Genomic DNA, 27,735 nt, shown 5'->3' with positions numbered 1-27,735 from the left:
AGCGCTGAGCTCCTTCATCTCTTTACGAGGCTGAAGATCTCGGGGGTAACGAGCATACTATGAATTTAAATCCTGCTGATGATGCTGGCTGGAAGAGTTATTTTATTGGCAGTAATCCTGACTTATATCTCTGAAACACTCCAAAGAATAAAAAAGACACACTGTCATTGTAACATCTGCATTTTTTCACATCGTCACTTTAAAGTAAACGAAGAGAACAAAGTTGGAGGAATGACCATGTGACAAACATGCTTACGTGCATTTTAACTGTAATGAACAGGTGGACAAATAGAATCACTGGAGCTTTTTGGCCTTCTGTCCTCTAAGAGACGCTGAATGTTTTCCTGGTGACCAGAGGTGCTGATTTAATATTCAGAGCCTGCAGCGGGGTTCATCGCCCTGTGAACTGGAAGCTCGGAGCGACCCCAGAGGAGCAGGCTTTGTGTGTTTATTATTCTGCACGTCTATTACATGTCAAGTTTCTCTGGATGGTCTCTAATCACAGCTACAGTTCTGCCTCCACAAGACCGAATCATGGAAACAAAGAAGAGCGAGAATGAAAATGATATTCCTCAAACCACGAGGATCTTCAAATGACTGCAAACAGGAAGGAAAAGGGAGGAATTCAACCTTCACCCAAGGACACTGCAAGGACCTGAGGAAGGTAAAAGCTCCACAGAGGACAGACAGTCAGGATCAGAACAACAGTCAGGACAATCTTTTTAAACACAGAGGCACTGAATGAAAACCTCATTAAAGTGTCTATATCCTTAAAAGAAGACACAAACTAAAAGTAGGCGGAGCTGTGTGCCTCTGATTACCATATTAGGGATATCCGCTCTCAGTGACATTACACAGATCCAAGTGTTTATTACCATCAATTCATCCATTTTATTCTGCTTATCTCTATTCAGACATGGACAGATTTTACTCTCCTCAGCCACCTCCTCTGATTCTTCCAGGATGACAAAAATCCTGTTCCCAATCCAGTTGAGACACAAGCTCTCCAGCACATATTAGTCCCGTCCAGGGTCTTCACAGGGAGACAGACGTGGAGACCAGCTGGCAACCTCCAGTCTACAAACTGATGTGTATTTGCTGACTACCTGAGAGTGGTTGCTGAAGGTTGCTGGCAGTCCGGAGAGTAAAATTAGTCACAAAGTGGAACGCGATGCTACACTGAAAACCTCCGTCCTACTGCTTTGGTGCTAGCAGACTGTCACTGCCACTGGTCTCTCACATGGAAGACATCAACCTGGCTGCAAAAAACTCACAAAGCTGTAATGAAGTCGTAAAAAGTGCAACACAAACCACACACATGGTTACAAAAATCTGTGATTTTCCAGCTAATCTGCACCATTTTTCTCCCACAGAGGAGCGTTCACTGTAAACTGAAATAATCAGCATTTCTGAGCCTCTGCACTCTGACTGGGCTGCTCTCAGTGAGGGAAACCTCACAGCTGCAGGCTGATATCAGCATACTGACAGGGAAACTGTGTGTGTGTGTGTGTGTGTGTGTGTGTGTGTGTGTGTGTGTGAGTGAAAGACAGAAACACTTTGAGAAGCAGATGTTTAACACACTACACATACTCAATTAACACCCTGGTAAGAGGGTCACCTTACAGGTGAGCACTAATTACAGCAAAATAATTAGACTCATGACAGACCAGCGCTGTAATCTGATTGGTGTACAAGCAGAAGACACGGGTGGCTTGGACGAGTAGGGCCACTGCAAAGGAAACAGTCAGCAGCTATATTTTAAAGAGAGTTCGTGTATAATCAGCTAATCACAGCTCATCAGATTAACACAGGTGCCTGAAATCAAAGTCCTTTTACAAGCACGCCTCTGCCATTTTATCAGCAGTTAGTCTGAAGCCTTCACCTAACAGCAAAGAGAGAGAGCTGTAACTTTAATTTGTCCGGAGTGTGTTTAAAAAGTGTGGCTTCTGTACGGTGGCCCTGAGAGGTCAAATCCATTGCAACTTAAAAAAACACCATCAAATACTAAAATGCTGCAAAATCACACAAAACACAGCAGAAGTGTTTTTGGGGAGACAAAAACGTGTCGGACCGGCTGCAGGAGCGACAGGCTAACAGTAAACAGCTAATAGTAAACACAGTATTATATGAATCATGTGATTGAAACACACACAACCTTGCAGCTTCTTCTTACTTTACACTGATGAATCATCAGTGTCTCCATCCTTCATGTTTTTCATCGTCACTTCCACAGCTGGGATTTTGTTTGTTTGTTTGTTTGTTTGTTTTTAATCTCCGTTGTTTTTTTCTATTTCGTTTGTGTTTTGTCTGCTTTTGAAGTATTTTTCTGTTTGCTGGTGTTTTCTTAAGTTCCAGTACATTTGACCTCTCGGGGCCACCGTACCTCTGGTCCATGTTCACACATATATATATATAATATATTATATCATATAAAGAATAAAATCTATAAACAGGAATTTAAAGCAGACCAAAAGGAAGCTCAGTATTCACACAGTTAATTTTTCTGTGCTGTCAGCTCTGAAACTGACGGGACTCAAACCGCCGTCATTTCACCCACACGACTGATGTGACGAACCACCGGCTCACGCTCTACAGCCGTCTGACATCAACAACATCCACAACATCAAAACCACGAACACGTCAGCAAATCTGCCCTGAAACACCTCAAAATGCCCCAGTTATGTCTTTAGTGTGAGTCATTAGTCTGCAGAGTGTGCGGCAGCTGGGCAGTTTGACCTTCACAGACCGAGTATACAGTGTAAACACACAGTCCATGCTTTACATACAGAACATATGAATCCCTAAAACTTAATAATTTACTGGAAAATCTGGACATTTTAGAGTCTAAATGCTCCTTATCGTTTGTAAATGACATCAAACATTTACATTTATGCAGTTAGGTCCATAAATATCTGGACAGGCGTTTTTTTATGTTGTTTCCTCTTCAGGATAAGACTGAAGTGCAGACTTTCAGCTTTAACTCAAAGAGTTTATTTAAACTAGACGTTCAGAGGCCCAAAAGCTTGAATTAAAAAAAAGCATATAATCCATCAGTGTTCATTAAAGTCAGCAACATTACACATAACCTGTAATATAAACCTGCTAATTTCGCTAACATGCTAACAGTTCAGTGAAAGTGCAGCTTCCATCGTCTCCTGTTTCTCTTTATTAACTCCACTGCACACTTTGCTGTTATGTGTTTTAAAGATGTTAAAGCATCTTCATGTTTTCTTCTTTGTTCATTCTTCCTCCAGCTGCAGTTTTAAATGTGCAGCAGCACAGATCAGAAGCTGTGACACTGCAGACTGTACAAACTCTTCTTTAGTTAGAATATTGTTCCTCTAACGCCTGTTTGTTGTATATTTAGGCTTCGGGGCTTCAGGGTCAGTATTTTTAGACATATTTCAGTAAACAGTCGCCACTGAGTCTCATCAGTCAGTCCCACTCTGACACCTGGATGTAAATCACTCAGGATTATTGGCACCTTCGAGCTCACTGGCCGAGTCATTCGTCACAAACACAACAGAACAAAATCCTCCCTGACCGCCTGAACCCGCTCGTCTCTCTGACGCCACCGCCTCGCCTCGGGTACAGAACACTTTGTTCGTCTGAGAGCTCCTCATTAACCCGACAGTCCGAGCTAGACCGCAGACTCATCCTGCCCGTCAGCCAACGTATTTATGTCTGATTCATGCTGCTTCACGCATCCTCGACTCAAAATACATTAAGTGTTGTCCTGGTGAATCGGCTAACAAAGTCAACGTCACAGAAAAAAAGACAATACAGCCAAAAGTTTGTGGACAGCAGCTGCATTTCAGACAGCTGTACTCTTCCACCTGTTTTAAGGTTTTAGTAAGTCTTTATAAATGATGGGCGGAGCCATCGTGGCATCACCCATCTTGAAGCGTCTACATTAGCGTTTTTTAGCTGGAAGTGATGATATTTGGACACGAGGTTGGAACAGCTAAATTATCAGCTTGAACAACCAGCTGCGTCTACAGCCTGCACAGGTGCATCACACACTCCTGACAGAATACTAGAATTTCATTCACGACATGGATGATGGTCTGTTAGCACCATTAACTGCACAGGAAACTCGATAATCACATTAAATATCTTTATTGTGAAACTTCTGTGATTAATTTAATATTTAAAAGCTTCAAAAGAATATGAAGAAACAACTGCTATGACTTTTGTTCAAAGCATTTCTGTATTGTGCTGAAGAGAGATTGCCTGAAGCTGAACTAAGGCCAGGCTGTACTTGTTTTATAGTATTACTTTGTACCACAAGGTGGTGCAGCGAGTCAGTATAACCTTTATTTAAAGAGGAAACTCATTAATAGCACACTCTTTTCTAACAGAGCAACATGAAAAAGAAAATGTCTTGAGGAAAATGGGAACGGCTAAAAAAGAAGAGTTTAAAAACAGTGGCACACACCACAAAGCAAAGTGCTGCCCCCTAATGGTGAAAGTTTCAGTTAAAATGTGTGCATGAGGGTAATTATAAAAAGTGCACACAAGCAGACCTGAGACCTACCAGACACCCAGCAGCTACACTCAGCATACCTGTCAAACACAGGGGCCACACCTCTAAATATAAGCCACGCCTCTAATTTATGCCAGTCAGACAAATAGTAATCTCTGACCGGCACAGAAATCCCACCATTCGTGATCGGCTGCTGTGGAGTTTTCAGGTGTGATTATAGAGACATCTGGTGGCTGAACTAGTGAATTGCATCCAAAAAAACACCATATGAAAATGAGCATGTGTTTTACGTCACACAAGTAATTAATGAAGATAAATTTAGAGTGTTTTTTTCTTCCATGCACCCCCCCCCCCAGAAGTTTGTAGCTGACACTTTGAAACAGCCTGTTGACTTTCTTTTATGTCTCCTGTACAAGGCACATATTTGTTGTCTGGGCCTTACTGACCTCATTATTTCATACAGCCTGATTAACCAGTGAGTTCATTACAACAGTTGAGTAAATAAGTCGGTGTGGTGCTCAGATCTCACGGCACTTACTTCTCCTTGGCCCGCCTCTTCTCCTCCAGGTGCCGGTGAGCCTCCAGACGAGATTCGGGGGTGAAGCTGCACGGTGTGTGCCAGAACTCGTGCTCCCTTTGCTCCTCATCCTCCTCCGAGTTCTTTGGGTTCTCGTTCAACTCCTGGTTCTCCTTATTCTTCTCTGACTCTGGACTGCTGAAACCAGAAGGTCTTAGGTCATCACTGAGTTTGTAAAGACAGTTTAAAGACTCTTCGATCACCTGAACTCATCAGGGTGACCTGTAAGTGTTGCTATGAATCACGTGAAGATTCCATAAGAGTAATTTTGCTGTGGCTGCACACTGACAGTAAAGGTCCTGGATCTTGACTCCCTATAGTTTTAGAAAAAATTTAAGATGTTATCATCACTTATTGTTACTTTTCACGCCCTCTATCGCAGTTAGCAACACCTCTGACCGCCTAGAGCGCCTCTACATACATGACATCCTCGTCAGAGGTCTTTAGTCCGCCTCAGGGACCAGGAAACTAAAGGAGACACAGTGTTTGCAGTCTGAGCCTCAAAAATCTGCAACAGCTTCCTTGAAATCACGTTTTCTGGATTTCACTTTCACATATTTTACTTCCAAAACAAATCTCTAAGTGTAAAGCAGATATGAGAGTGACTCATCATAAGCCAAATCTAGTCCACACAGCAAACATATTTGTCCCTTTTTTCCCTCTTCCTCCTGATTTTAGCAGTTTCACTTACTTGACTTGAATATTCTGCTGTTTGAGACCAGATTTGTTCAACATAATCATGCGTAAAAAGTGAAATCTTGTCTCACTGCAGTTTGGAATTGCAGCATCTCAGAAACTTTCTGTACAAGAGTAACGATTTATCTTCTCACTCACGCTGTGTTGTTGATGTCGGTGTACCAGCGGCCGTCAAAGCCTGGTTTCCTCTCCTTCTTTTCCTCCTCAACTCCTGCTTCCTTCCTCCTCGCCTCCTCTTTCTCCTCAGCTCTCCTCCTCAGGTATTCCTGCTCCTGCTCAGCGACGCACCTCCTCGCCTCCTCCAGACCCTGCGAGGCTCGGATCCGTTCTGACCGGCTGATTTCTGTCCCGTCCAGACTCTGAGGACACAGAGCGAGAGCTGGAACTCAAACTCTGAACCTCCATCAGGGTTTAAGCTCACAGCCTGATGACCAAACTGCTTTCAGTGGTCTTTAAACGACTGTCACACATTTTTCTCCTGGAGCTTCACTGGCTGTTGCTTTCACTGAAGTGTTCTCAGCTCTGACCTTTTAACATCCGACTAACTGAATCCCTGCAGACACTTTTTCATCAAATACTTTGTCATCAGAATCTTCCAGACGGAGCTCAGCTGCCTCAATCATAAGTAAAAAATAAGTAAACCCAAACAAATAACAGCAGCCTCCACCTCTCTGGATGTAGACGAGGATCCACCTCAGACGTTACCTTGAGCTGAGGCAGTGCAGCCACCACAAACTGCCTGTAGCCCTCGAACTGCGTGCAGGGATTCCCCGCCAGAAACAGCTCTCGGAGGTGGATGTTGTGTCTCAGGGACTCCACGCTGCTCAGGCGGCCCACGAAGTTCACCGTCAGGTCCAGTTTCTGCAGGCTCTCACAGCCTGATGAGCGGGAAGTGGAAACAGAAAGGCGACATGTTTACATGTTTACAGGCAGAAAAACAAGCGCTGAATTAAAGCCCGTACATACGCTATGCACTGACCTTCAAGGTTTTCAATGACTTCAATGTTGTTCAAGGCCAGATTCAAGTACTCCAGCTTCTTCAGTCGGCCAACATTTTCTAAACGAACAAAAACACAAAATCACAAAGTTCCTGTAGAGGCAGCTGATGACTTTTGAGAACAAAAGCATCTGTGTGAATGTTTTCCTTGGTAAGATGATGTGACAACACATCTAACATCTGACTGATGTCAGCTATCAATCAATCAATCAATCTTTATTTATAAAGCACTTTTCATACAAAAAACAATGTAGCACAAAGTGCTTTACATAGTTAAAAGCAGCCCACCCCACCCTCCAACTCACTCCCCACACTCTCATTAACATAAATGATGTGAATACACACATATCCCCCCCCCCCCACCCCCCCCACACACACACACATACACATACACACACGCGCACACTTAAAGAGTAAAAATTGGGCTGGGCTCGCATGAGCCAAGTGAGGAAACACTATAACAGGGAGCCGTCTGCACCGGGAGCCGGTCACAGACCGCAGCCTCCAGGCTGGGCACACAGCAGGAGGGAGGCCAAGGAGCCCCCCAGCCAGGCTGAGAGGACCCCCAGAGACCCAGCAGCCACAGTCGATCACAGCCCCGGTGCAGAGAGCGCCCTCTGAGGAAACACTGGAGATATGACACAATAGGATATATACAGGGTAAAATGATAAAATAAATAAGAACGGGATACAATATAAATATAAATATAAATAGAGTAAGAAGATTAAAAAATGAATAAGAATAAAATCAATAAATATTAGGTAAAGTCTAAATTAATAATAGAATAACAGGATAGAATAAATAAGCATAAAATAAATAAACGCTAAGTAAAAGCTAAATTAAAAAGGTGGGTCTTGAGCCTGTTCTTAAAAACATGTACGTTCTCTGCGGCCCTGAGCTCCTCCGGCAGGCTGTTCCACAGACGAGGACCATACCACTGAAACACTGCCTCTCCGTGAGTATGTGTCCTGACTTTAGGGACAATCAAAAGGCCAGTACCAGAGGACCTCAGGGTCCGCGAGGGTTCGTATGGTAAAAGCAGATCTGAGAGATAAGAAGGCCCAAGACCATTAAGACATTTAAAAACCAATAAAAGAACTTTAAAATCGATCCTGAAACACACGGGGAGCCAGTGCAGCGATTCTAAAACCGGTGTAATGTGGGCCCGCCCTCTGGTCTTCGTCAGCACACGAGCTGCCGAGTTTTGCAAAAGTTGTAAAGTTGAAATATTCTTCTTAGGAAGACCAGAGAGCAGGGCATTACAGTAATCAATGCGACTGGTAATAAAAGCATGCATCAGCATCTCCGTGTTGGCCCGAGAGAGAATAGGGCGGACTCTGGCTATATTTTTTAGATGATAAAATCCAATTTTGGTTACATGTTTAACATGTGGGATAAAACCAAGCTCAGAGTCAAAAATAACACCCAGGTTTTTCACTTGTAGCGAAGGACATAGTGAAAATGCCTCTAATTTAGACAAGAGTTTCTCTCTCTGAGCCTCAGGACCGACAATTAAAACTTCAGTTTTGTCCTGGTTAAGCTGTAAAAAGTTTTCTGCCATCCAAGATCGTATATCTAAGATACAGTTAAAAAGGGCATCCATTGGTCTGGTGTCATCAGGAGACACGGAGATGTACAGCTGCGTGTCATCAGCGTAACTGTGGAAGTTCACTCCATGCCTCCTGATGACACCGCCGAGAGGGAGCATATACAAATTAAAAAGTACAGGGCCTAAAACCGACCCTTGAGGCACACCACATGTCATTTTATGGATCTTAGAGGAGCATGTATCCATACTCACCATAAAAGTTCTGTCAGAGAGATAGGAAGTGAACCAGCTGTGTACAGCACCAGAGAGGCCCACCATGTGTTTTAGTCTGTTTAAAAGAATAGCGTGGTCTACTGTATCAAAGGCTGCGCTTAGATCCAGTAGCACCAGGACTGAGAGCTTTTGGGAGTCCCAGTTACATCTAAGATCATTTAAAACCTTTAGGAGAGCCGTCTCTGTGCTGTGGTTCACCCTAAATCCAGACTGGAATATCTCCAGGATCTGTCTATCATTGAGAAAATCAGTAATCTGAGTAAAAACAAGTTTTTCTAAGATTTTACTTAAAAATGGTAAGTTGGATACAGGTCTGTAGTTATTAAAATCATTACAATCCAAACTGCTCTTCTTCAGAAGGGGCCTCACCACCGCCGTTTTAAAGGCAGCAGGGAAGACACCCAACTGAAGAGAGCAATTCATCATGTATAAAAGCTCAGCCTCAAAAAATCCATAAAGTGTTTTAAAAAGTAAAGAGGGGATTGGATCTAAAAGACATGTGGTGGGTCTCACTGTGGAGAAAACCTTCTGAAAGTTCTCAGCATTAACCAGGACAAAGCTGTCCAGTGTCTCCTCAGGTACAATCGAGCCCTCAGATGTGTTTACAATCATATGGCGATTAGATAAAATATCAGATCTGATGGCGCTGATCTTTCCCCTGAAGTGGTCTGCAAACTGCTCACAGAGCGAGTCTGTGGGGGTTCTTTGGGAGCTGTTAAAAATCAGGGTTAAATAAATGATCTATGGTGGAAAAGAGGACCTTGGGATTATTTTTGTTTTTACTGATTATTTTGGCGAAGTATGAATTTCTTGAGTTCCTTAATGTATTATTGTACATTTTAAGTTGCTCGCAAAATATTTGATGGTTGATAGCATTTTTATTTTTCCTCCATCTCCTTTCTGCTGCCCTGCAATTTCTTTTGAGTTTTTTGACTTCTTCGTTTCTCCAGGGTGATACATGTTTTACGTTAATCTTTTTGGTGGTGAGTGGAGCAACGGAGTCAAGGCTTTTCTTCAGTTTGCTGTTGAAATGATTAAAAATCAGATCGCAGGGTGCAGGTAAAATCACAGGGGGCATTCGTCTAAAACCCTGGTAAAATTTGCAGCCACTTCAGAGGTTAGATAGCGCCTCCTCACAGTTCGCACCGAGGTCTCCCGCTGAATAAAACCGGTGATGTTAAAAAACACACAGTAGTGGTCAGAGACAGCCAAGTCAACAACAGAGGACACGCTGGTGGACAGCCCATGGGTGATGACCAGGTCCAGAGTGTGTCCTCTGTTGTGAGGACACACTCTGGACCTGTAAGAGCTAAACTCAGCCCAAGTAGTAGTGGCCCAAACATAAATACCACAACTGTTCTCATGACCTCACTTTCATAATAACTGGTGATATTTCAGTAAATAGACCAAGCCAACACTAAAATGCAGTCATTTCTTCCTTCAAAGGGTTCTACCCACACTGAGGCCCGTCTCACCGATCCTGGGGATGAGGTTGTTCTGCAGGTAGAGGATCCTCAGCTCCTTGCACCACCTGTCGAGGTGTTCGATCCTCTCGATGTCCTGCTGATGCAGAGAAACTTCCTCCAGTGAGAAGATCTCACACTCATTGTGCTCGGCGCGCCGGCGGATCAAATCCTCTGTGACTGAAACAGATTTTCCTTTGAACTTCATCTGAATCCGTTTCTAATAAAAACGTCTTCTCAGCAGGTCAGCAGGAGTTGGGGAGAATCAATGCTGCAGCCTGGTTTAACCTGCTTCACTCAATCTCTAATCACAAATTATTCAATCAATACTAATTTATAGTAGATGCTAATTAGAAAAATAAAACTAAATAGTCATGTGTGTTGTTAAACATGGTTTTAAGTCGGTTAAAAACAGGATCCTGATGACCTGAAATAGTCCGTTTTTTTAATAATTAGGATGTCTTTACTTTCATGGCCAAAAAAGTGTTCAAAGCTTAAATGTACAAAAACAGAATTCTGTTTTCATAAATTCAAGTTGAGTTAAAGCGTGCCTGTTAAGTCACGTGACTTAAAGTACTTTTTAAAACACGAAAACTCAGAGCAATCCTGTCCCACATAAATAAACTTCTTATTTTTAGCACCATAACATAACACTATATTTAATTTAGCAATGTAGGCAAAGTAAAGAGGAGTTTGGGGCTTTTCATATAAAATCTGGAAAGAAAAATCCACTGATTTTTGTATAATAAATTTATTCAAAGATTTAACTTCGAGTTATGGATATTTAACGATTGACAGGCCCTTAGAGTACGTAAGAGTGGGCTGAAATTTGGGACTTTTTCATTAAAAAAAAAATCTAAATTTTTTTTAGATTCATCAGAAACTTTCAGGGTTAAAAAAACACATTTAAGCTGCAACCAAATCAACTTTAAACCCAGTATTACAATCTTGATACCCGCTCTAGTTCCCTGTAAACATACACCTGTGATGTTTGAGAAACCCAGAACATAATTAAAAAACTCACTTTCATTCTGAAATATATTTCTAGTATCCTTTAAGTGTCTTCAAACTATCACGGTATACAAATACTCGAACTGCTGACAGACATATGAATATATATTTTGAATCATTCAGAGAACTGAACTGTTTTTACTAACACAGACTAACACTGGAAATACTAAATACGTTTTCTAACAACATGCTAACTTGAATTTCACCGCCATGACCGTCCCGTGAGTTCATACCGGGCACAAACCGGTTCAAAGCGGGTTTTAAAACAACAAAAGTTCACGGACAGGCCACAAAATCGGTTATACTGTCAGTTATGAACATTGAAACAACAAATGGTGTATTTTTGCCTCTATTTCTTTCACTTACTGTAAACCATCGTCCTATCTGTGGCCAACCGTTGCCATGGAAACCAAACAGCAGCTGCTGCGTTCGAGCGCTGTGGTAAAATGCACCTCTCCACACGGACTAAATGAAGTTACATTGTTGACGGTGCTTTTTGAAATTGCCCTATGCTGACTTTAAGACTGTCACGACAGAGGCGCGGATATTCACGAATAGGAATGCTGAGATCTTTTCAGATGTGTGCTGCTGTTTAACTTTGAAGTGTGGTTACTTTAATTATCTGAAGAGGCATTTTGCTAGGCTCTTCGACTGTAACTAAAAAAAAACCGTGTTGTTAATTACTTACTTGGGTAAAGTAAGGCTGTGATGATTTACAGCACTATGTTCAACTTCAGTTGATATCTAATCGTAGTACAGACATATGTATATTGTTAAAACTGGAACATTTAAAATATTTAAAGACACAAATATACATTAAGTATATTTAAATAAAAAGATTATCTAAAAATACGAAAAGGAATCCAACAATTGTATCAAAGGTAATATATTTAAGCGGAAATTGGTATTTATGATGTATACTTGAACCTAGCGAGGCTAGATCTTGATCTTTTATTTTGAAAGTTCTGGCGGAAGTTGCTAAAGAGACTACGGATCCACTCCAAACAAAAACGGTCGGTGCTCCGCAGCATCCATCCTATTTTTCACCGGGTTTGAAAAAAAACAAACCCTTTCTTAGCGTGAAAACGGGCGGGCCGTCGCTCCTCTGCTGAGTCCACAGTGTTTGTTAATGTCGATTTAATTCGCGGTTCGGCGGCTGGTGTCGTTTCTCGGTGGCTGAACATGACGAGCTATACGGGGTTTCACTCTCAGCTGACGTCCATCATGGAGGCGCTGACCAAAGCAGCGGTGGCGGAGATCTGCGAGCTGGTGGACGACAGCTACGCGGTGCTGCGGCTGGAGATCACCCGCAGTCACAAGGAGAACGAGGCGCTGCGGAGGAAACTGGAGCTCATTGAGTCCATCATCGCCCGGGGTCACCGGGGCAGCGCCGCCGTGCTGGAGGAGGAGGGCTGCGAGAGGCTGCTGGATTTCACCCCGGGTGAGTTTTAAGGCTTTCGGTCATCTGCAGGTCAGTGATGTTTCGAGCGCGAGACTTCCTGTGTCTAGGCTCACAGCGCGTTTCAGAGCGACGTGAACCAAGCTCCATTGAAAAACAGTTTAAAAGGCGTTTTTTCACTGCCCTGTCAAAGATTCAGACACTTCTGTCTCCGCATGATATTTTCCAATAGTCATGTATGAATTCGGCTTATGAATCAAAGTCAGGACTGCACTCAGTGTACACTTTATTCGGGTGTTTTCACTGTAAACCAAGCACTGGTAATGCGTTTACCAGTCCCACTTTGAATGAACCAAACTTTCCAGCTGCTTCAATCAGCCGAAATAAAGAGATGGTATAAAGACGCAGAAAATACGAGTCATAACTAGAAAAACAGAAAAGATCTTGAGATTTAAAGGTGGATTTCATTAAACGACTTTATTTTTAACGCTACCAAAATTACTGACTTTGATATTTGGGGGGCTAAGGTGGGAGTTGGCAGCTGCTGTTTGACGATTCAACCAGCAGCTGACCAGTTATAAACCCATTATAAACCCAGAATAAAACCAGTTAAACCTAGTATGAAACCTGTATAAACAGTTATAAAGCCTTATAAAACCAATTAGACCAGTATAGAACCAGTTATAAACCAGTATAAAAGATGTTATAAAAACAGTGTGAAATATGTTTGTTCACTTTTTTACTGTATTTTTTTCAGTTATTGACCTCTTTTATTTCATCTTTTATTTAATTGAGCTTCTTTTTGTTATTGTTTTGTCATATTTGTGATTTATTGATCTTTTCCACTGTTGTTTAACATTTTAGCTGCTTTGTTAGAAGAAGTTCCCAGCTCCTGGGATAAATAAAGAATATTTCATCATATTAAATAAATAACTACAGAGCCGCTGTCTCATTCAAATCCCTTAAAAAGATTCATTAAGTTTAAGTTCTGTGCATGTGCAATATTTGGTCTGAAAGATGCAGCATTCAATCACAGTCATGTGACTTTAAAACCTTTAAAGTTTTAAATTCCTCACAGTTTTAAAATCAGCACAAAACGGAGACAGGAGTGGATCCTGTGTTTTGTGTTTCTCGGTCTCCTGACTCACTTAAAGACCTTTTTTTGTGTTTGTGGCGTTTTTTAAAATTCTCTCAGATCATGCCTCGCCCGCTGGAGTCAGCGCCAAACAGCCGAAGGCGTCAAACCTCAGACGATGTGGACGTGTCGCGGTGCTGGAGGTGACAGCGGAGGCGAGTCCTGCAAACGCAGAGGTGAGATTTCCCACCACATCAGCTCTGAGCAGACCCGATCACAGTCAAATAACGATGTGATGTTAATGTGCAACACGAGGAGGGGCTTCCTTTTTAATTTTCAGAAACGTTTTTGCCTCGTAGTGTCGTTTTTTTAATCAAATTAGAATTAAAATCTTAGCAGCAAGCTCAGTGAAGCTTTCTGTTTCCCTCTGAATGATTTGAAAACAAACGGCTGAACTAAATGACGTCAGCTCCACGTTTGATCAGCTGCACTAAAGTTTTCCTCTAAAATAAATAATCCAAAAAATAATGAAAAGGTCTAAAGTGTAATAGAGTTTGCACAGATTTTGATAAAAAGATGAAAATGGAATGAGTTTGGATATTTAGAGAAAAAACTTTTTTTCATGAATGTGAAAAGTCGCTAAAAAGCTTTCATCGTAATCAGGCCACACTTAGCAGGTCTCCCTGAATCAGAGGAAGCAGACCGAGGACGAGGAAACAACGTCTCCCTGAGACATCAAAGACAAAACAGCAGGAAGAACATCTCCGGACAGAAGGCCGGTTTTCTGCACAGCGCTGACTTTTTTCCTCTAAACAGCAGAAGATGTGTCACTGTCACAAACATTTACTACAGCTCTGCTTTTTCTAACTGTCAGGACGGTTCAACAGCAGCTGCAGAGGAGACAAACGAACAGGATGTTGTTCTGATAAAAGAGGAAACACCAAAAGAGGAAGCTGAATCTGACCTCGCTACAACAGATGAGCTGCTTATCAGTGAGGACGGTGAGCAAGCCAGCAAAATGTATTTAATTCCAGGTGGAGGCACAGAGACACTGTGTGGATGTTAAGTGTGTCTATTGATTTAGTTTAATTGCATTATTATTTAAGAGCAACAATCACAGAGTTCCTTCTTTAAAAATGCTAAAACTCACGTGTTAAATCCTTACAGTAAAAAAAAACAATCAATGAGTGAATATTTTAAACTAGCAGCAAAGTTCCACCAAATAAAAGCAGCAGAAACAAAATCAGATCAAACCAACTGCAGTCCAGTCAATTTAAACTTTCAAAATAAGAGCGAGGGGACAGGCCAGCAGTAAATGGATGGGATTTTTTTCCTCTGATGAATGAAAAATAAAATTGTAATTATTTTTTCATTTGTTTTTCAAGACTTCATTTATGTATTTATTTTACCTCAAGGATAAAATATACTTTATTTATCCTAAAGTTGGGGAATTCCTGTTTTACAGCTGAAAAAAATTAAACACAAGTAGATTAAATAAATTCTAAATTTAAAAATGATCAGAAAATGAAATAAATTAAATAATTAGAAATTTAAATATGCGTATTAAGTAACAGCCACAGACTGTATAGAACAGGGGTCAGCAACCTTTAACACCCAAAGAGCCACGTGGACCCGATTTCCACCCAAACGGAAACTCTGGGAGCCGCAAATACTTTTTGACATCTAAAATGAAGATAACACTGTATATACTGTTTTTTACCTTTATGCTTTGTGTGAACAACTAAGGTGTGCTGCTTATGAAATCCATGAAGTGCTACAGAGAAAATTACATTATTTATGTAATTAACACATTTTGAACTCTTAAAGAAATATAACAAAAGGAAAGCTGAACTAAAATGATCCAGCAAACAAAAACTGTTGTGAGCCGCTATCCTCATACCTTGGCCTGACTTTTAAAAAATAATTGGAAAAAAAAGCACTATGCTGCTAAAAAAGGAAAAATAGATATTTGCAAAATTCTGCCTAAATATGTATTTTACCTGGTTAATGTGTGCGGCGGGGCGTGGTCTGCAGCGCCGCTGCAGGGGAGGCGGACGCACCTGAGCGGCACCCGCAATCACGCCTCGCCGCCTTAACGTCTCTGCTGTTGTGTTGGTGTGTGTCGGGCTGTGAGCTGCAAAGCTGCAGCCGTCTGTGTGCGTACAGCAACCGTGTGTGTAAAGTGGTCAATAAAGAAATGCTGAAAAGCGTGTTCATGCAAACATCGTCGGGTCTGCCGTGGTATGTTTACAACGGGACTTCTGCTCCTGAACCTCTGCGCACAGCGTCTGCAGATCGGGGCTGTACGAAGTCACTTTCATCTTTACGCAGGACTGTAAGCTGTCGTCTGTGAGGCGTGAGCGCTGTTTGTTTTTAACATAGTTCACGGTGGAGAACAGCTGCCGACATAATGTGGATCCAAGATCCATAATTGGCCTACCTGGGGTTGAAAGTCTCGATAAATGCACGGCGTTTCGGTGGGTATATCGGCTTCCGCGAGTGTGATGCTTATTTTGAGTGATGAAAAAAATAATAGAATATAATTTTATTTTTATATTTCAATATCACAATAATCTTCCAATTTAGAACTACAAGTTAACAAAGAACTAACATAAATAAAACACACTTCAGCTAAATACTTCTAATTTATTTTCCCAAACCACGCGCAGCCGCACTGTAAGGACTAAAGAGCCGCAGGTTGCCGAGCCCTGGTATAGAACATAAAAAATAAGGTCAGTATGGAAGCGCCTTAAACTTGCGTTCTGTCTGAAGGCCACCAGGTGGCGATAGATGTGGTTGCAACAAGATTTCTGGTGCTGTTGAAGAAAACAACTCTGTAAGCATCTTGCAGCTGAGTTTATGTGCTCTCTCATTTTGGCTCATTCTGAATAAAAAAAAAAAAAAGTTTTAAAAATCTTGGTCATGTTTCAAAATGATCTGTAACCTGTCAGTCACAAGTTATTAGCCAATGAGCATGATTCCACCGTCAGACCCGCCCCTCCTCATCACCTCTTGTTTTTTTGCAGTCAAGCTGAAGCCCTCAGGCTTTAAACGATCTGTGGTAATAATACATGAGAAAGTATAATTTCAAAATAAAAGCATGTGGTAGAGCACGTGCAGGAAAAACAGCTGTTTTTGTTTCTGTCACATTAAAAAACAAAATCACAATAAAAGAGGAAGAAGAGATTCCTGACCTGCTCCGTTTGAACTTCAGTTTTCCTCTGTGTGTCTGCAGGGACCGAGGTGCCGACGTCAGAGACGGAGGACAGTGAGCAGGGCGCGTCTCGGTTGAGGATCTCAAACACAACCTGCGCCGACCTTCGGCCGTGGGACCAGAATAATAACGCGGTCTCAGAGCAACTCGCGCATCACGAGTCCCGCAGCACGCCCGGTTCCCCGCGGCCCGCAGGAGGCGTCGAAAGCTGCTCCTCGGACATCGTGTTTGACTTGGCGTCCGAGTCGGAAGACCGCGTTGTGTCTGTGGCTCACAGCAGGAAGTCGTTCCTGCTTGAGTCAGGAGGAAGTCCGGCCTCGCTGCCCGGGACCTCGGAGCTGAAGCGTGGCGTCTCCCTGATTAGTTCACTGCCCTTTGACTCAGAGCTGGATCTGTGCTCATCATGGACCAATCAGGGCCTGCCGAGCATGGTGCCCGTCCCTCACCGGCCGTACCTGAAACCGGACCAGCGTCCCACGCTCATGGACAAACAGTCTGACTTAAATGCCGGCGGTTTCCCTTTGGCGCTGGCGCTTGGTGGCTCCAGGCTGGACGCTCTAGAGCTCAACCGCTACAGCAGGGACCGCCGCTTCGTCTGCAGCTACTGCGGCAAGTGCTTCACGTCCTCCCGGAGTCTGGAGACGCACGTGCGCGTCCACACCGGTGAGCGGCCGTACAGCTGCGCTCAGTGCGGGAAGCGCTTCACACAGTCGGGTCACCTAAAGACGCACCAGAGCGTGCACACCGGGGAGCGGCCGTTCGCCTGCGAGCACTGCGGGAAGAGATTCGCCGGGAAGCAGAACCTGAGGATCCACCAGCAGAAGCACCATCAAGGCGAGCAGGCGGTCGCGGCCTTTTAACCTGGTTACCAGAGAACTCGCTGCTGTTACTCAGTTCTAAGACATTTGATTGGAAACTGATTTTATATCCACTGATCAGCCAAAACATTAAACACTCCTAACAGGCTTCCCTGAATAAATAACATCGTGTGCGGTCGGATTACAGTGGATGTTCAGCTCGCAGCACATTTCTAGAAACGAGAATAATTGTTGCCATCTGACCAGCCTGAAGGTGGAGGAACAACATGGGAGGAGCCAAGCAAAAGAGTAAAAACAAAGGAAACACTGGAGAAACCCTGGAACTGTTCACTGTGGATCAGTCACCGTCAAAATCTAACTTATCCACTTCATACCTGCTTCTTCACTCTGTCGTCGTCCACTTCTGTCTGCAAACTCTTCTTAAAGTTCCACAAAACCAACAAAACACTGAGGACCTCCACCCGCTGCACCTGTGGCAGCACGAGCTGGTTCTAATGTCGTGGCTGCTCGGTGAACAGACCTGATCAGTAGCTCTGACTGCTGTTGTCTTTCAGGCCTTACCTGTTTGTAACCATCTGCCTCTGTATTAAATGAGGCCCTCTGACCTGACCCGATCCTTCATTTCTTACAAACAAACACGGCCCTGTTTCCAGGTTCCCTTTGATTGTTTTCAAGCTCAAAAACTGAAGAAACCGGCGTTTGGATGGAGCATGTGAATATTTTTTGTTTGGCGTATATCTGGAAATAAAAGTGTGCGCTCTCACATTGATCATTTTCTTTGCTTTGCTCGTGTTTCAGGTGCAAAATCTGAGGGAAGCAAGAAAATTCATATTTTGGACGTGATGGTCATCTGTTAACGACTGTGTTTTAAGGTGGACATAAAAAAGATCCATCAGAGAAAGAACCACAAAAATACAGTTGCTGTTTAGTTCAGTCGATCGATTAGGAATTCTCAGTCTGATCTCATAACTTAATATAAGTTTATAATGTATAATAATGTGTTAAAATTAGAAAATAATTCAATTTTCAAGTGCTTTGAGGGGTCAGTGAGACTAGAAAAACTTATTATTTCCAGTTATAAAAATATGTATAAAGTATAAATTATAAGAATATTAAAAGTCAATGTGAGCACAGAAAAGAAGTTCAATTATAAGATGTCAAAATTATGCAAAAAGCATCTGAAATGTGAGAAAAACTTTCAATTCTAGATTCTGAGAACATTAAATATTAGAGAAAAATGTCAAAATTATGACAAGAAAAAAGTTCAGTTTAACATAAAAAAACTACAAAGTTATCATTATTTGTCTTAAAATGTCTAAATTATGAAACTTTGTAAAAGATTGTTTTGAAATTGAGAATAAATTAAAGATGATAAAATAATGAGAAAATTCTTTTTTTAAAAAGTGAAAACATAAAAATTCTGTTTTTCAAAATAAGATGTGAGTATTACGTAAAAGCATGATGAGATTAAAAAGTAAATCAAAAGATAGTTTAAAAAATATAATGACACATTTACATTAGATGAAAATGATGAGATGTTAAAAGTGAAGAATTTCACCATTAAAAACGATAAAACCAAAATGAAGCTGAGAAGTGAAACAGTAAATAATGTTAAGAATATTACAAACATTTAATAAAAACATTAAAAAGTCAAAATTGAGATAAATGTAAGTAAAAGGTCAAATAAATCATTTCATTGTGATTTAATTTTGTCTTCATTACTTTAGGAAAACTAAACGATCCTTGATTTACCTGCAGGTTAACACACCTGGAGTTCTGCTTTTTGATGCGACACCTGGCAGCCAATCAGAGGACAGCGTTTCCTCAGGCAGCGTCTTGTCTTTGTTGTGTGTTTGGAGTCTGAACCGTGCTCTCCGTTCAAACTGACAGCTCCACAGCTCAGCCTGCAGTTTCTAATAAAAACAACCAGAATCTGTCTTTAAATTATTCACACAGTGAATAATAATAAAACTAATAATTATCATTAGTTTTCAAAATGCTTCAAGGATCTGAACAGCAAACAGAATATCAGTTTGTTTATGTTTACAGTCCTGTTCTATTTATATTGCATTTACTTGAATCTTAATTGGCTTCTATTCTTTCTCATATTTACACAAGTGAAAAATAACAAAATGATAAACAATATAAATACGTCTGTAGGTTCTCAGCCACTGAGGATAGGGTCAGCCCAAATACACTCGGAGTCCTGAGCTGTTGAGGTCACCTGAGGAAATGCTTGTCGTGTCCTGAGAGCCGATGTCCTAAGCGACCAATCCCGTTCAGTGATGGTGGATCACAGTGGACACTTGACCTCCTTCACTCCTATCTCAAACTGCAAAATGTGAACGCTGGCTTCCTCCTTTAAATGCAGCTGTACAGCTGAATCATCAACCCGCGCTCACATCTTGCCTCAGGTGACCTCAGCATGACGGTAGGGTGGACGCTCAACAGGTCACCCTCAGGGAAACCTTGAAGGGCAGGGAACCGACGAGGGGTTAAACACCCGGGAAACACAGCCAGTTATCTTAGAACTGAAGAGGCCTCTTGGATGAAAAGCAGAGTCTTCATGAACATGTCTAAAGACTAAAATATTAATACAAAAGCACAACAAACTAAGATAATTGAATAAAGTATAAGAAAGAAAGGAATGGTACAATAAATGAAAGATTATTAAAATCCAGCCTCTTCTATTAGATCTTATAGTTTGAGTTCATACATGTTCCAGTTTTACTTTGAATCTTTATATTTATAGTTAGTTATTCTATTTTTATGAGTTTGTGTCAGTGTCATTTTACATTTTTGTTATTTCAAAAGAATTTTATCTATTTTTTTAATGTTTTGATGATGATTTTGTCCAATTTACTATCTGATTTTTTAAAAAAGTCTATTATATATTTTCCTTTTCCTACCGACTTAGCTTTACATTATTACAATTACATTATTATTATTATTACAAATAATGGTTTTATTATTTTATTTAATCTGCACTTTTCATAGTTACCATTATAGACAGTTTTTTCTTATTTATTTAAACCTTTTCACTTGTACTATTTTAACCGCCTGAAAACGCACTTTTTTCCTATTTTTACATTAAACTCTTAGCGCTGTTTAATTACGCATGCTCTGTTCTGTTTTCTTGCCGTTAGCAGTCGCTCACTGACGGTGTTCTTAATGTAGTTCTGTGAATAACAACAGGCTCTTATTCTGAAGGCAGCGGTGTTGTTCCGGAAGTGAAGTGTTGCAGGAACCGTTTTCTCTTTTTTCTCTTGCCGACGGTTGAAAGTCCAAACAGGTTCCGCTCGCGGCTCCATTGCGCCCACCTTGCGGCTCCGTGTGGTCCCGTTCGGGTTCGGATTCCGTTGGTTCGTCGGGATGTCCGGTTTAAGCAGCAAAGCTCTCCACGAGCAGCTCTCCGTCATCATGGCCGCGCTGACCAAAGCGGCGGTGGCGGAGATCTGCGAGGTGGTGGATGAAGGCTATGCGGTGCTGCAACTGGAGATCACCCGGAGCCACAAGGAGAACGAGGACCTGAAGAAGAAGCTACACCTCATCGAGTCAATCGTGGTCCGGGGGAGCAGCGGGGGAGGAGGAGGAGGGGAGGCTGCGGATGCGGAGGGACCGGAGGTCTCACCGGCGGCGGAGGCTACGCAGCAGTCGGGAACAACGCAGCAGCAGCGGGAAGGTGACGGACGAGGAGCCGCGGCTGGAGCGGTGCGGGAGGAGGTGAGCACTCCGCCGGTCTGAATCAACCTGAAGCCCGGGAACAGGCCGACATCAGAGAGCAACAATAACAATGATAACAACCGCAGGTTGGAGCCGGAAGTGTAATACAGTCAGCTCACAAAACGGAATAAATAACATTTTGTCTGAATGACATAATTACCTAAGAAATGTCCCGGAAACTTTCTAATAGAAACACGTGTATGTAATCACAAATATATGTATTTGTTATAAACAATAATGACTAATAAAATGAACTGAATCAATCTGCAATCAGTATTCAAAACAATTCAGATGATCGTTTAATTTATTGATATTGTGTGCCAATGCTTAAATATTTAACTCAATGTTTTATCTAATCTGACAATAAATGGAAGATATTTACAACGTGTGGCCTTTTTAAATCGCCCAAGATCTGAAAATTCTCTGAAATGAGGCTAATTTATCAAATCTGATAGTTATTAATTACTGCAGTAATAATCAGAATAGTTTTGGAAATAATTTAAAGTTAAAACTAGTTTAAAAGTTTTCATTTATTTCACTTGAATTAAAACCAAAATGTATAAACCTCGAGTTCATCCTTACAGTTAATCAGTACAGAATCGTTTTCCTCAGATTTAATTTCACTTTTACAAACAGGTTTATGCCATCAAATTTTCTTTTCCAAACAAAAGGAGAAAATGGTCTTATCTCTGCACATGCTCAGTGCAGCCTGATGTGTTTGTTTTGTCATCAGGCCTGAAGCTGGTTTTGTTTTAGAAACCTGAGGGCAGTTTGAGAGAGAGCATGATCGTTAACTGAAGATATGAGATACTGAAGTTTAAATTAATTTCAATGATAAGTCAGCCAATCAGGAGTCCAGAAACATTTATTCTTCTTTAGTTTGTGTTTCTATAAAAACAGTATTTTAATCGTCTCCTTTTAACATTGTTTTTTGTGTTCTGTGGCGTCTGCAGCTTCCAGAAGTGGTGCTGATTAAAGATGAGGACTCGGACAGTAACGACGTCTTTGAGGAAGGTGAGTAAACGACCTGCAGCAAATCTTTTGTGTGTTTATTAACAATGATTAAGGTTGTGTTCATGCTCCAGAACGATTTAAAACAGAGAGAAAAAAACAGAAACGTCTCTGTAAAATAACTTTCTGCAGAGCTGTAGCATTACGGCTATTTACACCCAAACTTCAAAATTGAATTCCAAAGTAATAAAAAATCTGCTGCACTCGACTCTGAACGCACCACAGGGAACAAACAATCTTTAGTAAAGAAACACATCAATAAATTACCAACCATCTCTATTCTAAACTAGAAAGTGCATTTTCTGAAGAAACTGCAGTGTGAATGCTTGAATCTGAATGTATGCACTGAAATGAATTAATTGCTGAATTTTGAGTTAAAAATATTGAATGAGATAAAAAACAAAACAAAAAAAAAAAACGAATTTAACCTGAAAACAAAGGTGCTGAACTGCTAAAAGCTGAAGGTTACACAGAAGCAGAAGTTGGAAAAAAGCTGAAAATGTTTTAAATGTAAATTAGAAAACCCTAAGAAATGAGAAAAGAACATTTAGAGTCAGAAAACATCTGAATGAATATTAAAAGGTCATATTCTTTGAATCACTGAATGAAGAAAATGTGATCCCTCCACTTTGATCCACACAGTTTAAAAAGTTTAAATGTCTGAGCTTTGAAAGACACTGTGTTGGAAAGAGAACAATAATGGCGACATTTTGAGGGTAAAATGGTGGCTGTAACACTGTGGACACAGCAGCAGTTGAAAGAGAAGTGTTTAAGATGAATCTTGGTACAGTGGCAGGCAGAGCTCGTTAAGCAGGCAGGTGTGAGCCTGGTTGCTATAGTGACTGCACCCAATGGCTCCATACACACGTACACAGACATGCGCCTCACTTTTGCTCCTTAAAATGAACAGAAAAGTCAGGGCGAAACAAATCGTTCCCAAATGAAAAGTATAGGTCGTGTTGACGAAATTCTTTCACCGTGAGCGACAGCAGCTTCTAGTCTACTGAATTCTCAGTTTTCATGTCTGTGGAGTTTATTATATGGACGTGGTGACAGTGGAAAGACACCATGCTCTTCTGATTTTCAAACGAACCTTCTGAGCCATTTTAACATTAGAGTCTATGGAAGAGTTGGAGGGAGGAAGCTGTGCATTGGTGACATTTACGAAAGAACCATAACACCTAGTACAATAGTAAACACATTGGATGAAAGAGGACAGCGATGGCTACGTTTTGAGGGTAAAATCATACCTGTAGAGCAAACGCTGCAGACACAGCAGCAGTTTTAAAAAAGATTTTAAGATTAATTTTTTTGCTCCTCTCACTCTAGCAGTTGAGCTGTCTCACTCTAGCCCCAACATTCCGTCCCATACACACCCATTATAAACTCTGAAACGGGTGAAAAAACATCATGAAACTTAAACTGGAACTGAAGAAAAAGTATAATAGATATTGAAAAGATAAATACAAGTTGAATAGTTGAATGTCTTGTCTTCGTTTTAAAGTTTGAATGGTGGCTCTATGTCAATGTATGTGGAAGTAGATACAGTTTAAAGAGGAGGAATTTGAATGAGAATTTGAAGGGTCTCCCCATTGAAATACATTATAAATTTTTGTTAAATAAAGTTGAATAAAATAAAAAATATAAATGTTAAAAATGAGAAAAATAGAAGCAGTGTTGTCCAAAAGAATAGGAATCTAACGGTGTTTGAATGGTTTTTCTAAGTTGAACGGTTTTGAAGGAGATAGATTACAAAAAACGTACGGAATACAGAATAATAATAAATAAAATAGAATAAAGATTAGAAGAACAATACTGTGAATGCTTTTCAAGCATTCACACTAATAAAAGCTGAGTGTAGTCGTCATGGCTACGGGTTTCTATAATGCTCTATTAGGAAAAAAAGAATTAAGGAGTGACATGTGGTCACTTCACTTCTTTCTTTCCTTTCATTTTCCTGTGTCTCCTTTAAAATGTATGACATGTATCAGTTTACACCATGCACTGCTCTGATATCAGTGTTAGATTAATGAGCTGGATTTGGCACTGTGAGAACGAGGATGGGAGTCTTTCTTTGTAAGTTAAGGCACGAGTGATTTCTTAACTTTCTAAAAATAAAAATGTCATTCTCAGGGAGAAAAATCATTAAATTAGAAAAATAAATAATACTTACAAAAAAAAGAAAAACGGCACATCATCAACAACATCAAGAATACTCCGGGCTCATCATCCACAGCTGATATTCATCTAATTTGTCCTGATGAGATCGTTCTCATTCCCAACGTGTAGCATACCGACAATTTGTCCCGAGGTGTCCCATAGGAGCGTTCCCGTGATACGTGTCGGATTGTGGATCCAATCCAACAGAATGAAGCTCCCGGTGGTAACTCACGTTCCAGCCGTGTATTCCAGCCCTAAACCTAACCACAACCTTAATCTTGTTAGATGGTGTTTTCTAAAGTGATTCATGATGAGAAAGTAAAAAAAAGTGTACATGTGTAGATTCATTCCAAACAGTTCTCATGTTTCCGAAAGCGTAACATATTGTTGTATGTTAGGTTTTGGGATGAGAACGTGTTGTTCTGATGCTCAACATTTCACAGCATTGAATCTTATCATGAAAACTTTAATGATTCTTTCTTTCTTTTATGTAATTTCTTAGGTACTAAGTTAACAGCTGATGGGGTGGCGCCTGCAGCCAGAGAGGGCATCACGTCGACTCCCATCAGCCGGCGCACAAAGCGGCGCTGGCGTGAAAGCTTGGAGTCCGAGAATAGGTCATCGTCTGAGCAGCTGGCACAGAAAACATCCGACCTGACAGCAGGGACGCAGAAGACCGTGTCCGTCTACACTCTGGACTCTCCCGATCGTGAGCCGGGGGGTTCCGAGCAGCTTGACGACGAGGTCGAGATGGAACCTGGCGAATCTGCTGGGTCGTACTCGTCACAGATGGACCCCGACATTCATCTGGTTCAGGAGTGCTCGCTGGTTCCTTCGAACGCCAACAGGCCGGTTTATTTTAGCAGCGGCGCTCTGATCGAGTCTCCGTCAAACCAAGCAGACCTCGATCTGACTGTCGACCCAGGGTGGCCCAAACAGTCAAAGGGTCAAATTACTTTTACTGCGTTTCACCAAGACGGAAACACGGATGGCGACGCCTTTGGACTGAAGGTGCTCAGCGTCTCCGGCTCGACCCCCACAGACTGCCAGCTGTCCGAAGCCAGCAGCTCTGCCTTCGAGTACGAAGACGGCGGTGATGTCATGAACTTTGCCCTATACAGGGACCAGGCAGGGCGGCCGCAGCTCTGCAACGGGCAGCCGAGCGCAGGAGGCAGAGGGAAGCGTTTCGCGTGCTCCCTCTGCAACAAGACGTACGCCACGTCGCAGAACCTGGAGGTCCACATGCGCATCCACACGGGCGAGAGGCCGTTCAGCTGTGAGCAGTGCGGCAAGAAGTTCACCCAGTCGGCTCACCTGAAGTCGCACCTGAGCGTTCACACGGGCGAGCGGCCGTACGCGTGCAGGCTCTGCTCCCGGAGCTTCATCGTCAAATATAGCCTCAAGTTGCACATGAAGAAGTGTCACCCAAACGTCCCGAGCGACCCCTAAATGCTGGTTTTTACGAACATTTAAAAAACATTTATTTTGTGCTCGAGCTGCATCCATCAGCTAATATGACTATTTTTATAACTTAAATTATTACTTAAATTTATCATCTTTTATTCTTTCACTCTAACATCTCAAAACATAAGAGATCAAATCTGTCCATAGTTTATCTAACGTGCTTCACGTGTCTGTGTCACTCTGTGATTGGCCCACATGTCGTTCAGCTACTGAATCTGATGCATCTTATCTCTAAAAACTGCCTGTAAAAACCAGTTAAGATATTTTATTTATATCAGCCCTGTTGTCTTTATTTCGGGTGACGTCTCTTGTGCATAAGAAAAAGCCTGGCAGTCGCTACAGACATGAATTGGCCGTGATGGTACTGGGACTGTATATAAAAGATGGACCATGGACACTGTGCCATCACTACAGGCTCCGCTTTTTGAAACTAGAAGTGACCATATTTAGATTATAGGGTAGCGTGCAAAGTTATCAGCTAATGCAGAAGTGCCTTAACCTGCATTTTTAAGATGCCACCAGGGGGCGGTAGCTGCCTGGTCCTGTAGAAGTCTGTGTGGAAACTGCCCTGTGACCTGACCTCTGTAAAGACATCCCTAATGACTTATAGGCCCAGTCGCTCATTTTCAATGAACCCTAGTTAGTTTTCTAAATTTGGATCATTCTAAAAATTATCCAGGACATGAGTCTGCTAGACGACTCTATGAACAGGTGAAGTCACGTCAGCTACATCCATCTTGTAACACTGTCCTCGTCCTTAACTTAAAGCCTTAACAGATTTGAAATATTTCACCCCCCCATGCTGCTCTTAGTCTTCAAACTGTCAAAAGAGACTAGAACCATATTTGTAGCAGTTACCATAGCAGCCTGTAAACATCAAAACATGTTTACAGCTGCTACGGTAACTGCAGCCTGATGTCCACCTGAAGTAGCCTCCGGTGGACATCAGAGGAACTGCAATTTTTCCTTGTACTCTGAAATTTACTCCGAAATACTTTTTTTTTTTTTTTTGTTAACCCTAAAAGCTGCTTAAATTGTTACCACATCACTATGTTCAGCTCCTTTTACCTTAAATACTGACAATTTGAGTTATTTTAACAGACATGAACAGGACACGTGAGCGACACAGAAAGAAACCTTTCTAACAAGAATCATAAGACACGTTACATGTGCTCATCCATAAGCCAGGTTTGTATTGATTAATGTGTTTACATGAATCAATAGTATTACCAAGCAAATCTGTTGACATGTAGCTACATCTGCACGTGCAGCAACACCCAAACAGATAAAAAACGTCTCATTCTGAATAATTTAAACACTTATGATGTTTAGGGTTTCTAAGTTCATAATTTTCTGTTTTCTTGTTAACATTTCTGCGTTTGTTGGACAAAAGAAAAAGGTTCCAGGAAGCTGTTACACACATTTTTAGGCTTTTTAGCTAAAATAAGAGCATCATGTTCATCAGTTAAAAGCTGTGCTGTTACAAAGTCTACTGCACATATTGGAAGTTGTTTCACAGAAAGTATTGTTGATACGGTTTATGTTGAATGACAGTTTGTCTAATGTTTGGGTAATAAAATGGTTAAAAAGTGTTTTGCATCTTATTTCATGTGTAAATAATAATTCGTTTGTTCAATGTAGATCAGGATTTGCAGAAACTATCAAAAGCCTTCACAACCAGGTGCAATGTTTGTGTGGTTTTTCCAGACTGTCATTGTAAATAAGAATATGATTTCATTACCTGGTTAAATAAAAGTTCACTGGCTTCAGGCACAATGTTGAGGTACAAAGTGATGCCACATGAAAGTACAGTTCAGT

General features: G+C 41.4%; 3 protein-coding genes across 5 annotated transcripts in view; 2 read left to right on the top strand and 1 right to left on the bottom strand.

Moving 5' to 3' along the window:
- Positions 1-27,735, bottom strand: part of dnaaf11 (dynein axonemal assembly factor 11) — a 51,344-nt gene that overhangs the window by 22,933 nt on the left and 676 nt on the right. Inside the window, exons 2-6 of the mRNA XM_082514307.1 lie at positions 10,055-10,222; positions 6,739-6,816; positions 6,465-6,637; positions 5,898-6,118; positions 5,025-5,201 (exon numbers count right to left, since the gene is read on the bottom strand). Of these exons, the coding sequence (XP_082370433.1) occupies positions 5,025-5,201; positions 5,898-6,118; positions 6,465-6,637; positions 6,739-6,816; positions 10,055-10,222 (817 nt within the window). The remainder of the gene's footprint in view (positions 1-5,024; positions 5,202-5,897; positions 6,119-6,464; positions 6,638-6,738; positions 6,817-10,054; positions 10,223-27,735) is intronic.
- Positions 11,840-18,322, top strand: LOC309694309 (uncharacterized protein). Of its 3 annotated transcripts, none has more exons than XM_082514309.1 (4): positions 11,840-12,494; positions 13,648-13,763; positions 14,402-14,528; positions 16,763-18,322. In XM_082514309.1, the coding sequence occupies exons 1-4, from the start codon at positions 12,236-12,238 to the stop codon at positions 17,599-17,601; spliced, it is 1,341 nt and encodes a 446-aa protein (XP_082370435.1). In that variant the 5' UTR covers positions 11,840-12,235; the 3' UTR covers positions 17,602-18,322. The 3 variants fall into 3 exon arrangements, with proteins under 3 accessions (XP_082370435.1, XP_082370437.1, XP_082370436.1); XM_082514311.1 differs by having other exon boundaries at positions 12,379-12,494; positions 14,205-14,528; XM_082514310.1 differs by having other exon boundaries at positions 12,379-12,494; positions 14,202-14,528.
- LOC309694308 (uncharacterized protein) lies at positions 19,380-27,509 on the top strand. The gene is made up of 3 exons (XM_082514308.1): positions 19,380-21,282; positions 22,236-22,296; positions 24,956-27,509. Exons 1-3 carry the CDS (start codon positions 20,932-20,934, stop codon positions 25,900-25,902), a joined length of 1,359 nt encoding a protein of 452 aa, XP_082370434.1. The 5' UTR covers positions 19,380-20,931; the 3' UTR covers positions 25,903-27,509.

This window comes from Aulonocara stuartgranti (assembly GCF_965226115.1).
Source record: "Aulonocara stuartgranti genome assembly, chromosome: 18".
In the NCBI taxonomy this organism is placed as follows: Eukaryota; Metazoa; Chordata; class Actinopteri; order Cichliformes; family Cichlidae; genus Aulonocara; species Aulonocara stuartgranti.
This window is presented reverse-complemented; position numbering and strand designations above follow the sequence as displayed.